General features: G+C 43.9%; 1 protein-coding gene across 6 annotated transcripts in view; it reads left to right on the top strand.

Annotated features, from left to right (window-relative positions):
* The window catches only part of Clec16a (C-type lectin domain containing 16A), a 214373-nt gene that overhangs the window by 67192 nt on the left and 132972 nt on the right, over nt 1–14209 (top strand). For all 6 annotated transcript variants that reach the window (XM_027424795.1, XM_027424794.1, XM_027424793.1 and 3 more), the window contains exons 11-12: nt 1275–1407; nt 5388–5488. In XM_027424795.1, the coding sequence (XP_027280596.1) occupies nt 1275–1407; nt 5388–5488 (234 nt within the window). The remainder of the gene's footprint in view (nt 1–1274; nt 1408–5387; nt 5489–14209) is intronic.

Genomic DNA, 14209 nt, shown 5'->3' with positions numbered 1-14209 from the left:
GGTGGGGGAATCAGACACACTCCAATCCTGGGATTCGCAAAATTTCTGGTCAGGAACTCCACACTGCCAAGTTCATCAAAAGTGAGGAAAGTCTAGCACAGTGGCTAGATCTAATGAGGTCTAAGAACAAAAAGGACATTGGGGAAGGGAGTGAAATGTACTCACTTAAAAAGAGCTAAGGGAAAGGACAGGTGAGGAGAGTGAGCACAGCATCTCCAAGGGGGTGACATTTAAACTGAGCACTGGAAGATGTGAGTAGGAACACGCATGTCTGAGAAAGTATGGGCCATTTGAGAGCCAGCCATCAATAAGTCTCACTGTGCCAGAGTGGGGAGCCAGCAAGGCAGAGAAGGCCAGGGGGTGAGATCAGAGGTAGACAAGGCCAGAAACAGGAGGCTTCAGGCCATGGTCTGCACCTTTTGGATTTCAGCCTGAGTATGAGGAGAAGGCATTAGGAGTTTGGACTGAAAGAGGGACATGAGCTTATTTCTACTTATTATCAGTTGGGTTTGTGTGGAGAACAAATGAGGACAACAGAGGAAGTGTAGGCAGCTAAGAGAGCTGCATGTGCCAGTGGAGACCACAGAGGAAGAGCACCCAGCCTAAGGGATGACCAGCACCTGCCTGAGAGAGGCCTCACCATATGACAAGGACTCTTGGCAGGGAAGAATCCCAGGAAGAATAGCATCGCTCTTGACTTCCTGGTGTTTCTGCTCAATATTCCCTAATGTTTGGGAACATAAAAATATATACTGCACTTTAAGTCAGTGCTGTAAGTTGCTCTTCCAGAGTTGGAGAAACCAAAATGAGGTTCCTAACTTGCCTCTACCTTTCAGAGGTTGTAAATGGAAAGGGGGAACATGGCCTCTGTCCTGTGAAAGCTGTTTCTAAAGTGTAAAGAGCTTCAGAGAAGGCTAGTATATTAGGTAAGGACTCACTAGCCACATGTTATGTCTTCTGAGCTGCCTCCAATCCTATGGAAAGGAAATGTGCTAATAATCAGAGTCAAGTGTCTTTTAAAATCAGGAAATAAAGCAAATGACTTCCTTACGTGTTTGTCCAAGTCAGGCCTGGTGTCTTGGTGTTGCTCAGATGGATGGACTGAGGTCTGGACTGGATGGATCCTGCCCACATGTTGCTGGTGTCACTCCCACTGTTGTGACTGGCTTGGCATGTCTGGGGTGCTTTACACATGCTTGGTCTAGACCTTAAGGAGACTTCTGAGTCTCTTAGTGATGCCAGCTGAGCTCACCCATGTCCATGTTTGCTTCCAGAGATTGAGATGGTGATCATGGAGCGTAGCAAGCTCTCAGAGCTGGCCACTGCCGGGGCCTCGGTGCGGGAGCAGAACACCACCGATGAGGAGAAGAGCGCTGCCACAGGCTCAGAGAGTACACAGTTGAGCAGGTAGGCACCAGGACACTGATGGGAGCTACTGGACAGCTACTCAGCCTTGGGAAAAGATAACTACATGGTCACAGCCCTTGCCCACCAGATGGCTGTTCTATTCTCCTTTGTTCCCTTTGCTCTAGCCTCTGGCCACCCAGAGACTTGAGCTCTTGAGGTGCATGAGAAAGGAACAAGCCCTTGGCACGTGCTCATACCCAAATCCTTTGGAAAGGTGGCCAGGACAGAGCACTGCCACGGTAGAACACTTGGCAACTAGGCTGTGTCTAAAGGAGGGAGGCCATTCCCAGGAAGACCCTCTTGAGACCCAGGCATGCCAATGTTGAGACTCTGATTGCCAATCTTGCCTACATCTGTGGGGCCTTTGGCACATAATGTGATCTACTGCTGCCACCTGTCCTGGCCCATTGCCCTAACATTCACCTCAGTGATGGCTTGTGGAGCTGGTCTTGAACCTTGCCCTGCTTATTTCCTACAATCTTGCTGAGGCTCATCAACTACAGCACAGGGTTGTTCCCACAGTATACAGTAAGAGGCAAGAGGGTATCTTCATTTCAGGACTGTTTCCTCCACTGTTAGGCAGATGCAGACACAGGCCTCAGCCTGTGTGTTCAGTGTGGTGGTGTTAATGCACACACACTGATGTGGATTCTTGGTCTTCCTGCAGCACATTGACTTCTTTAAGCCTCAAGATGTGGCCAGGAATGTACTTCCTCCACATACACACCCTATTATTAACTCAATTTAAAGCATGGAAACACACTTATTTTCATTTTCAGGTTTTTTTCTTTCTGTATCATATTGGTTGGTGGGTGTGTGGGTGTTGCTGAGCAAGTAGGCCAGTATCCTGCTGCTGGCAGAGCCATGTACATTACCAGTTCTTATTTTCTTCTTTGTTTGGACCGTGTTTGGTTGTCTAACAGAGAGGATTAATTTGTAGCAGATGTACAAGAGAACAGTTTTTTTGATTTTGTTAACTAAAAAACATTGGCTAACACATGGTATGGGTTGTCAGTTGTAAGCTGTAAAGCCTTGTATGATTTTGCTTAACAACAATATGTAACCCCTGAGCTCTGAAAATGAAGGAAGTTATTCTCAGCATAGAAGAGACAGGTTGGAAGCATGGCCCAGCATTAGTTAGAATGTGAATGACTGGAAAAACAACAGATGAAAAACAGTAGAGAATGCTTAAGCAAATGAGATCTGTGTGCTTACAGAACATTAGCTGCTCCTTTTCCTGTGACCTCTTGGTGATGTGCAGGTTTTTAGGATCCAGTGCATGGAATCATGATCCTGAAATAGTAACACTGTAGCTTTGTGAAAGTGAGAAGGAAACCAAGATGTTAAGTATGATTATTGGACTTGATTGATGACTTATTTTTCCTGCATTTTAGGGAACAAAGGGTTTTTTTTTTTTTTTTTTTTTTTTTTTTTTAGAGTTGATAGGGTTCTTTTTAACCTTGGAAGACTAACTGGTAACTGTGACCACATGGCTTTCTAATTAGTAGAAGTTGACTCGGGTGCCTGGAGATGGGCTGCCTACAGGCCTGAACCAGGCTCTCAGTGTGTCTCTGAGACAGAGACAGCATTCCTAGTGCCCACTTTGCAGCACTGAGGCTGGGAGCCAGTGAAGGATGGAGGAAGATGGCCATTTGTTCCCCAAAGCATCAGTTGAATCTCTACATCTATTCGACCATACTGAGAACTAAAGCTACTGTGATTTTCATTGCATAGTGTTCTGCCTTCAGTTAGGGTCAAGTTAGACACCACCCCACCACCCAAAAAAGCAAACCAATCCGTTGTTTTTTGTTTTTTGTTTTTTTGTTGTTGTTGTTTTTTTTTTGTTTGTTTGTTTTGTTTTTTTTTTTTTTTTTTTTTTTGAGGCAGTCTTGGTAAATAGTTCTCCCTGGCTGGTCTGAAATCCTGAGTACTAGGATTAAAGGTGTGCACCACAGGCCCAGTTCAGCAACATTTAAAAGACACATAAATGATGCACACCCTGAAAAATGTGAAAACTCTTCAGAAATACAAAGAAGAAATAAAAGTCAATGATCCCAGATGGTTCTATTTTGATAATTTCTTACCAACTTTTTCAGGGCCACTTTTATGGGCCTTTTGTCCCCTTCCCTAGCTCATGCCTATCATATTTTCTTTTTCTTTTTGCTGTCTAATATCAAACCCCAGCATCTTTGTCACATCATCATCCTTAGTAAATACATACTTAGTAGTTTCATAATCCATCTCATACATAAAAGTCACCACACCCACCAAACCTCCCTTTGTTATTGTGCTTGGTTGTTCATATTATTCCCAAGTGCAAATATAATTCAAATTGTGAGCATGTGGTATACTAGAGATGTGTTACATTTTATAATGCTCTCAAATTTGGCAAAGTTATTGTTAGAAGACTCAAAAAAACCCAAATCTATACACACAAGAGCTGTGGACAGGTCTGAATGGAAGAGCCCCATCCTGGGCACCAGAAAATAGAGATTAAATGTCAATGTTCTCCTTAAGGTTTTTCCTTTTTTTTTTTTTTTTTTTTTTTTTTGGTTTTTCAAGACAGGGTTTCTCTGTGGCTTTGGAGGCTGTCCTGGAACTAGCTCTTGTAGACCAGGCTGGTCTCGAACTCACAGAGATCCACCTGCCTCTGCCTCCCGAGTGCTGGGATTAAAGGTGTGCGCCACCAACGGCCTGGCAAGGTTTTTCCTTTTAAATGTTGTGTCCCGTGTTTATTTGAAACATGACAAATACATTTTTATTGCTTCTTTGTTTTCATTTTTCAGCTTAATATTTTGTGTTGATGCATTAGGATTTGAGGACTTAGAACAAGGAGCTAGGAGCTAGTAGTAGAGCACTTGCTTTTCGAGGTCCTCCACACCATCTCCAGCACTTCCCCTCAAAGGCCTAAAATATTCAAGATGGTATGGGAGTTTCTGCAGCAAATGGTCCCCTCTGAGCAGTCCTGTTTGCACCCCTCATAGGTAGTCCATGTTGCTGATACCCATTCACTCCCTGGAGCACTTGGCTATCTTGACCTCAGCCTGACATTCAGTAGGGTAGCCTCAGATGGGATCAGAGTCTCCTGCCCCAGGCCGGCCCTGGGCATATTCTGTTGTCTATTATGGAAGAGTCTTGCCAGACTAGGCCCCACCCTGGGAAGGCCAGCCTTTGCAATGTGGATTTCCAGGTTATGGCAACTCTTCTTTATATCTTACCCACACAGCACAGGAGGTGAGAGACCTCACTCACTTTCAATTCTTCTAGTCAAGAAATATTGGCTCAAGAAATTGCTGAGCCAGGGCACTGCCAAAATGAAATCATGGAGAAGTGTCCTTGAAATACTAAATAAACAATCAAATACAGTGCACGACCCTATGCCAAGGCCCTCCAGTCAGCTTCCTGGGCTGGAATGCTTCTGTGCAGTCGAAGAGGTGGAGCAGTTAAGGCACTCAGTAGGAGGTTTGTAGCAGGAAGAAGCCAGGTCAGCATTTGAACACAGGCAGTCTGACTCCATAGCTGTACCTCTAAACTTACTCATGTTGCTGTCCGTGCCTTGCCAGGTAGTATTGCTCCATTATATCATCCTATTTTCTTCTTTATTCTTTCTATCTTTCCTTTAAAGTGATGATGTGTGCCTGTGCTGTCTCTGCCAGCTGGCAGGGGAATGCAAAAGATCAGGGACTTTGTGTCTGAATCTCCAGAATCCGAGACACCCAGTAAATGACTATCAAATGACTAAGTGGTCTGTTCCTAGGTTGCTTTCCTCTCTGGGTCGTAGCTTTCCAAGGTCAGAGCCCTTCTCTCATTCGTATGGATGTGTTGCCAGTGCCTGATTCTGGACCAGGCACTTACTGAATTCACCACAAACTAGTGGCCTTAGAGCAAACCTGTGAAAAGCAAACACAGCTGATGCTGTCAGGTGAGAGAGGGAAAATGGACACTGTGTCAGAGGATTATAGACCTCTCCTCTTTTCCAGACCCTTCCTGGATATGGTATACCATGCCCTGGACAGCCCTGATGACGACTATCATGCCCTCTTCGTGCTCTGCCTCCTGTACGCCATGTCTCATAACAAAGGTAGGCATGATTCTCACCATCTTTAATGTCTGTGACCCTGTGCATCTGTGGCATCCTTCTTCTTTACTGCCATAGAGGAAGGGAGGGCATTTTGGGAAGGAGTTTCCTTTCTGGCCTCTGAGGTGACTCTTACGATGCTCTTCAGCCTCATTACAATTTCTCATGTGTTTTTCTGCAGACTGAAGCCATAGGCATTGGTGACTCAGGCGTGGTGGTGGGACATTCAAGTGTGGCTGTCTAACTCAGTGAGGCTAGCTTCCCTCTGTGGCTTTCTACAGAACTCCCTCTCTGCTTTACAACTAACCTAACCAACGACCACTTTCCTGACACCAGGGCAAAACCAGTCAAATTGGTTTTGCTATTTATAATACTTGATGTTCTTGCTGTGGGCTCAGTGCTAAAATAGATCTGTGTGGAAGTGTAGGTTTCCTTTCTAAAGGGAGGTGTGGTTCTCCAGCTTCCCTTGCTCAGGCTGTGTGGCCAGGCCCCAGTTCCAACAGAGCTGACAGTTCACTGGCATGCACCAGTCCTTCCCTCAGCACCCAGTGCTAGGAGCAGCTTCTCTATTGGCCCATGGGCTCCCCACGGGCAAATTGAAGACTTTCCTCAAGAATATTCACAAGAACTGTAGTTGGCATAGATTGACACATGGTTTCAAGGTACATTACAGGAGGTTTACATTAAGCTTGTTGGATGTAGATATCTACTAAGTGATGTTTACTAAGACAATCTATGGCTAGAGTCATTAAAGCAGAGCTAAATCTCAGTTATTCTTAAATCATTAGTCATGGAAATTAAGTCAGTTGGAAGCACAAAAATGTGTAGTGGCAAATGTCTCTGCTCTGCTTTGTACCCAGCCTTCTTTAAGGCTGCTTCTACATCAGTTTCTCTAAGAAGGCTATGAACCCTCAGTTTAGAAGACAACTAGCTGCACCAATAGCCATCAGTGGGTGTCCATATGGCCTGCTGCTGGGGCTGCCCTTCTCTCACCATCAGGGATTGACACAGTACTTGTCATCTATGTAAAAATGCCTGTTGCCTATTTGGGCCATAATTGGTTCTGTATCTCCTTAGTAACTAGCAATAGGCAGCCTCCACAGTTCTGTTCAGTGTAAACCATAGTGCTCAAAACCAGGCTAAAGACCTAGCCTGATGCCACCACAGCCTCCTCCCTCTATTCCTCCTGTGGTTTTGGGTAGAGGTGGAACCCAAAGCCCTATGTATACTAACCCAGCCTCATAGCCTGAGACTTTAAAAAGCATGACAGGCTCCAATTCCTGCTGATGTTGTGTCTCATCCCCTCCCATACATGTAGTCTCCTTCCTTCCTTTGTGACCTCCAACACCTGGCTCACTACCTATCACACACAGTTATTTAGCTCCATGACAGCTACTGCTTCCCCATAGGCTCTGTATTCAGTTCCTGCTGGTGGCATGCTGGATGCCTTAGCTCAGTGTTCCAGCACACCTTGTTAGGTTGCATTCATCCCCATAAATACATACTCCCTGCCATTCTGTTGCTGTTAGCATTGCCATCCAGAGTCACAGCTGCCATAGCCATTGGAACTTTGCCTCCTTTGCTCCTGACAGTTTCTCAACAGCTTGTCTGTTCTCCCTTTCTGGCATGTCTGATCAGCTGATTTCCTCAATGTGTCTGTGCAGGGCTGGCTCAAGTCAGGAATGGAGATAGAAACCAAGGCAGGAGCAAAGATAAAATGAGTCTGGGCCCACTGTTCAATGGTCATTATCTTAGGCCTGTGATTATCAGCTCCTGCTAGAGTCAAGGGTATTGCTGTTTTGGAGTCCACCCTCCATAGTACCCCTCAAAGAGAGGCTGTTTTGACTCTGTCCTTTGCTATTCAGGAACATTTAGTTTCTCCCTTAACCTCCACCCTCCTATCCCTCCCGTGTTGAGTATCTAGACATTACCTGCTTTTCCACCTTGGTTTGGTTTCTAGGACTCCCTTCTCAGAACTTTAGCAGGCAGGGGGAAGGTGGGGAGTCACACTCAGGTGCAGCAACAGACCTCTGGTAAAGGTAAGCTTGAAGTAGTTCTCATGCTACTCACTGAACTCAACCATGTTCCTATGAATAAGCAGTGGAAACTGCCTTTCCCTCATGGCCTGGGGGCACCTCACAGAAGTGAGGAAAGGAAAGGACTGTTAGAAACCTTGGCAATAATTATTGTTGAACCTTCCCTCAAGGACTCCAGTTTGGTCCTAGTCAGTCCCAAGATGGCTGCAGCTTGGTGCTGTGCCTAACTCTGGACTATAGACAGACTTTTCTTTTCTGCCCTTCCCAATTAACTGACACAGAGAATAAATATTAATTATAAATGCTCTGCCCATAGCTCAGGCTTACTACTAAGTAGCTCTTACAACTTAAATCAACCCATTTCCATCTGTGTGCTTCCCTGACGGCTTGTGGCATTTACTTCTCTGGAATGTCTTACTTCCTCTCCATCTGGCTGGTGACTCCTGACTCTGTCCTTCTTTCCAGAGTCCTTTGTGTCTGGCTGTCCTACCTATACTTCCTATCTAGCTGCTGATCACTCAGCTTTTTGTTAAACAAATTCAAGTGACAAATCTTTACAGTATGCAAAAGGATTATTCTACAGCAGGTCACTGTTGGCTAGGGATGATATTGTAGCACATAGTGGTCCTAGGGCCCAGCCTGTATCTTCTTCTTTGGAAGCCCAGGAGCCACCCTAGTTAGTGCCAACAAAGCACCTGTTCCCAAAGAATCTGCACTTACTTAGACTCACTCATAGTCTCTCTTGATGTTTTCTCTTTTCCTAATCACCGCCTATCAAGGTTCCTCTCAGAAATCACCTTCAATGTTCTTTCCAGTTCTCCTAGGTGATGCTCCAGGTTAATGTCACCTGCTGTGAAATTTTATGGACATTGCTGGATTTGACTTGTTATGCTTTTTAAAGGTCTTTTTCTTTTCTTTTCTTTTCTTTTCTTTTCTTTCTTTCTTTCTTCCTTTCTTTCTTTCTTTCTTTCTTTCTTTCTTTCTTTCTTTCTTTCTTTTTCTTTTTTTTTTTGTGAGACAAGATCTCATGCATCCCAGGCTAACATGGAATTCACTTTGTAGCTAAGGATGACTGTGAACTTCTGATTCTTCTGCCTCCACCTCCCAAATGTTGAGATTATAGTTGTGCACATTACTCCTGGTTTAGGAGGGCTGAGACCTCATTTGAATTAGGTTAATACTTTACCAACTAAGCTAGATATGCAGTCCTCACTGTTAAGGATTTTTGCATCTGTGTTCATGGATAACACTGCTCTATAGACTTCTCTTATTTGGCTGTATTGCAGTGATGTACCTTAGAGTGTAGACTGGGAGGAAATTCATTCTCCTTAGTTTTTTAGAAGATTAAAGAAAAAGGCTACCATTATTTCTTCTGTATGTGTTCCTTGAACCAGTGGAGCTATCTGAATAGGTATTTTCTATGAGGAAGCTTTTTTAATTTTTTTCTTTTTTTTTTTATTTGAATTAGAAACAAGATTGTTTTACATGTCAATCCCAGTTCCTTCTCCCTTCCCTCCTCCCCTACACACACACACACACACACACACACACACACACACACACACACACACACACACACACACACACAAACCCTAACTATCACATATCCTTTCTGTTCCCCCTGGAGGGTGTAAGGCCTTCCATAGGGTATCATCAGAGTATATCGTATCCTTTGGGATAGGGCCTAGGCCCACCCCACCCCTGTGTGTCTTGGCTCAGGGAATATCCCTCTATGTGGAATGGGCTCCCAAAGTCCACACCTATGCTAGGGATAAGTACTGAACTACTATAGGAGGTCCTGTAGATTTCTGAGGTTTCCTCACAGAAACCCATGTTCCTGGGATCTGGATCAGTCCCATGCTGGTATCCCAGCTATCAGTCTGGGGAGCAAGAGTTCCCCGTTGTTCAGGTCAGTTGTTTCTGTGGGTTTCACCAGCCTGGTCTGGACCCCTTTGTTCTTCATTCATCCTTCTCTGCAACTGGATTCCGGTTCAGTTCAGTGTTTAGTTGTGGGTGCTTCTACTTCCACCAGTTGCTGGATGAGGGCTATAAGATGGCATATAAGTCAGTCATTAATCTCATTATCAGGGGAGGGCATTTAAGGTAGCCTCTCCTCTGTTGCTTAGATTGTTAGCTAGTGTCATCTTTGTAGATCTCCAGACATTTCCTAGTGCCTGATTTCTCTGTAAACCTAAAATGTCTCCCTCTATTATGGTATCTCCATTCTTGTTTTCTTCAATTCTTCCCCCAACTCAACCTTTCTGCTCGCTCATGTCTTCCTCACCCCTCCTCTTCTCCCCTTCTTATTCTCCTAGCTCCCTCCCCCCTCTTCAATTTGCTCAGGAGATCTTGACCCTTTCCCCTTCTCCAAGGGACCATGTCTCTCTTAGGGTCCTCCTTGTTTACTAGCTTCTCTGGCAGTGTGGATTGTAGGCTGGTAATCCTTTACTCTGTGTCTAAAATCCACATATGAGTGAGTATATACCATGTTTGTCTTTTTGTGATTGGGTTACCTCGTTCAGAAAACTTTTTTAATTTTGAGATCAATTATGTAGCCTAAGCTAGCCTCACACTTGCAACCCCTGTGCCTTAGCCTCCCAAGTGTTGGGATTACAGGTGTGCTCCACCCAAACCTAGCTGAAGGAAAATTTTAACCACTGAATTTCTCTGTGGAGATGGTAGATTATCTGTTTCTTTTGAGTGAGTTTGGGTGGTTTGCATCCTTCAAGGAATTTGTCATTTCATCTAAACTGTAAAATTTATAATTGTAAATTTGTTAGTAATTCTCCTCTGTCGAGTCCACCCTTGACCAGCAAGAACGACGCAACACCGAGGAATCTTCTTCTCACAGTTTATTCGGGAACCTTGCTTTACAGGAAGTGGCCCCGAACCCAGGAAGGCGGGCCTTAATATATCCAGCAACTACCAATCATCTACGCCCAGGTGGCATGCAAGGATAGGTTGTCACCAAGCAGATTTAGAAGGATACGTGGCCTCTCTCCTAATAAGGAGTTTACCACAGAGAGCACTCACCGTCTGGCTGGCGGAAACCGGCGCCATCTTTTAGGCGCGGTAGTCTACAGCTCCCAACACTCCTCTATCATCTTGCATTGTCTGTAGGATCTTAGTCTGTGCTCCTCTCTAGTTTGTGGTATTGATAATTTGGGCATCATCTTTTTTCTGCCCACTTTGGCTAGAGGAGTATCAATTTTACTGATATTCTAGATGTTTTTCCTGTTTCACTGATTTCTGTTCTTAAATTTATTTCATACATTCTGCTGCTTCCTGTATACTTAATTTATCTTTCTTCTATGGCTTCTTAAAATAGAAGCTTAGACTATTGGTGTATGTGCATGTGTATGTGTGCATGAGTGCATTCGTGCGCACACACGTGTGAAGCACTCAGCTTCCACCTTGTTTGAAACAGTCTTTTGTTCACTCCTACATAAGCAGGCTAACTGGCCTGCAAGCTTTCCGGGATTCTCCTGTCTTGGTTCCATTTCATCCTAGGAAGACTAGATTACAGACTGGCTCTGCTGCATCTAGTTTTTTGTTTTGTTTTGTTTTGTTTTCTGGACAGGGTTTCTCTGTGTAGCTTTGGAGCCTATCCTGGCACTCGCTCTGGAGACCAGGCTGGCCTCGAACTCACAGAGATCGCCTGCCTCTGCTTCCCAAGTGCTGGGATTAAAGGTGTGTGCCACCAACACCCGGCAGCATCTAGTTTTATATGGATCTGGTAAGCCAGACTCCAGATCTCACACTCACACGGCAGGCATTTCAACCTTTGAGCCATCTCCCGAGCCCTTTAGCACTGACTTTTTAAGATAATTTGTTCTTATAATTATATATAAGATATATAATTATTTCTTATATTAGCATAGTGTAAAGTGAACTAATTTTTTTTGCATATGAGTGTAGATTTTAGCATACCCTGCTACAGTCAGGATGGATGCCTTATGCTCCAAAACACCCCTTTTCTCAGTCCTTTTCAGCCATCTTTCCAAATGGTCATTAATTTTTAACCCTTCTCTTCTGAAATAAGAATTTGTATTATTTGTATTTGTTCTATGTAATCAGTTTGGACACTCTATAATTGCCTTTCTGGTTTATTCTTGTTGCTTCTGTTTGTAGAACTTCTGGTTGTTTCTGTCATTGGTTTGATTTGGTTTTGATCATGCTGTCCCCTACCATTTTTGTTGCTGTTCTATTTATGGTAGTGTTGGGTTATTTGACAGTTATTACTATTTTACATTGTTGGATGCTGAGTCTTTTCTTTCTAAGTATTCTTTTGGCTTATGGTTAAATTATTTGGAATCAATATGTCCTATTTTGAGGCTTAGTTTTTTGTTTTATTTGTTTTGGTTTGGTTTTTGGTGTGTGTATGTGTATTTGTCTGTGTGAGTTTGTGACGTGTATGTCCATGTGTGGTTGTGTGTGTCATACTCATGGGTATGTGCATGTGTGTATGCAGATATGTGTACATCTAGAGGCCAGAGTTTATATCTTCCTCAGTTGCTCTCCAACTTATTTTTTGACATGAGGTCTTTCACTGAACCTTGGACTCACCAATTCAGCTCAACTGGTTAGCCAATGAGCTCCAGGAATCCACCTGTATTGTACCCCTACCCCCAAGCCCCGCAGCACTGGAGTTATATGCATGTGCCATTGGGTGCTAGGGATACAAACTTAGGTCCTCATGCATTTATAGGAAGCAGTTTACCAACTAAGCCATCCCAGCCCCTTTGAAGCCCAGTTTTAAACTTGGATAGGACTGATCCAAACTGTTGTTAGCCTGAACTAACTTGACTCCCATTGCTGAGGCAGTGTCATCTTGAGACCCATGGCTGTTCCCCCAACATTTTATGTGCTCCAGGATCACTCCCTGCTTCATGCCAGTAGGGCTTTCCATCTATCTGTTTGTACATTCAAAATCACAACCTTAACTGAACCTTCAGGAAGAAGCCCTGCCTATCTTTGATTCTCTCCCTCTCTGTGAGACTCCTCAGGAAGCCCACAAATTTCAGCCTCTTGACCTTCCAGCACTCATACTCTGCCTTCCCATCTCAGAGAGACTGTTGATTTGCTTAGGTTTTCTCTCCTTGTGCTGAAATCTGAACAACTCAGAGAACTAGCTTGATGATCCAACCACTGCCATTGCTCCATCTCCCAGGGTTGGTCTCCTATGCACCATGCAGCCTGTTGTCCTGCTCAAAGTCTGCTGAGTTTTGTTGTTCAATGTTCTTGAATTAGGAGGATAAATCCACCTATATTTACTCTAAACCATGACATAATTTTTGAACAGTTTTCTTAAAATACATTTTTTTTTAATTGGCCAGAAGAGTTTTGTTATTATAGGCAAGAACTTGAACTTGTAATCTTACCTCAGCCTCCCAGGGGCTAGGATTGGCATGGGCCACTGTCAGACTTACTGAAGTATATTCTGTATATAATAAAGTATACATATTCAAATGAGCAACTTTATACATGGATACAAATGCAAGCACTCATGAAACCTTCACTAAGATCATGACAGTGCATATATCCATCACCCCCAAATTCCTTCATGTTCTTTCCTTGCCTCTCATACCCTCCTCCCCATACAACAGCCATCTGCCTGCTCCCTATCAGTGTGTGTGTGTGTGTGTGTGTGTGTGTGTGTGTGTGTGTGTAAAACTTCGCATTTTCTGGAATTTTATATAAATAGTCATGTAGGATATATTCTTTTCTTATATGGCTCCTCTCAATCTGCTTCATTATTTTGGGATTCATATTGCCTTGCCTGTTCATTTCTTGTTGAATAGTATGCCACCTCATGAATGTGCCCTAGTTTGTCTGACCATCTGCTCATAAGCTTTCTGTTGTTACAAGGTTTTGATATTCCAGCCAAAGTTTCTCTGAATGTTTGTATGCAAGTCTTTGTGTGGGCATGTATTTCCTTCTCTCTTGGGGAAATACCCAGGAATAGGACAGCTGAGCCATATGGAAGGTGTATGTTTGCCTATTAACTAAGTTTTATAGCCAGGTGTGGTGGGGTACAGTTGTGTTCCCAGCACTCTGTAGGCAGAGACAAAAGGATGATGGGTTTGAGGTCAGGGCTCCATACCCTGCATATCCTGAGGCCTCTATTAGATGCTAGACACTGTGATTAATATTGGGGCTCTGGGGGTTGGAGATGTAGCTCAAGTAAAAAAAAGTGTAAGTTCTTAGCTTAGTCATCATCAACCAAACAACAACAACAACAAACAAACAAAAAACACCCAATTGGAAGTGCACTTCGAAACCAGTTAGATACTTTTGTAAAGCCTGCATTCTGTTAAGGAAGACAGATGGTAAGCTACTAGCAAATGGGGATACTGAGAGGTGACAGCAAGCTTGATGAACTGGTAAGAGGGGCAGAGCTGGAGAAGACACAGATTGACAGGGGCCTACAGCATCAGCATGGGCAGAGACTCATCCTGGCAGGAATGCAGACTACAGAAGAGGCCAGGACTGTATGGCATGCAGTGAGCAGTTCTGAAGGTTATGGAAATCAGAGCTATTGAATCTATGCAGCCTTCTTTGTTTGCCTTGGTTCTTACTGTTTATCTCAAATCTCTTACTCCAAATGACTGTCAAGAAGTTCATGAGGGAGTTGGAGAGGTGGTTCAGTGGTTAAGAGTACTTGTTGCTCTTGCTGCAGACCCTACTT

Source organism: Cricetulus griseus, chromosome 7 (genome assembly GCF_003668045.3).
Source record: "Cricetulus griseus strain 17A/GY chromosome 7, alternate assembly CriGri-PICRH-1.0, whole genome shotgun sequence".
NCBI lineage: Eukaryota > Metazoa > Chordata > Mammalia > Rodentia > Cricetidae > Cricetulus > Cricetulus griseus.
The sequence above is the reverse complement of the archived record's forward strand: the minus strand, read 5'-3'. Positions and strand labels throughout refer to the sequence as shown.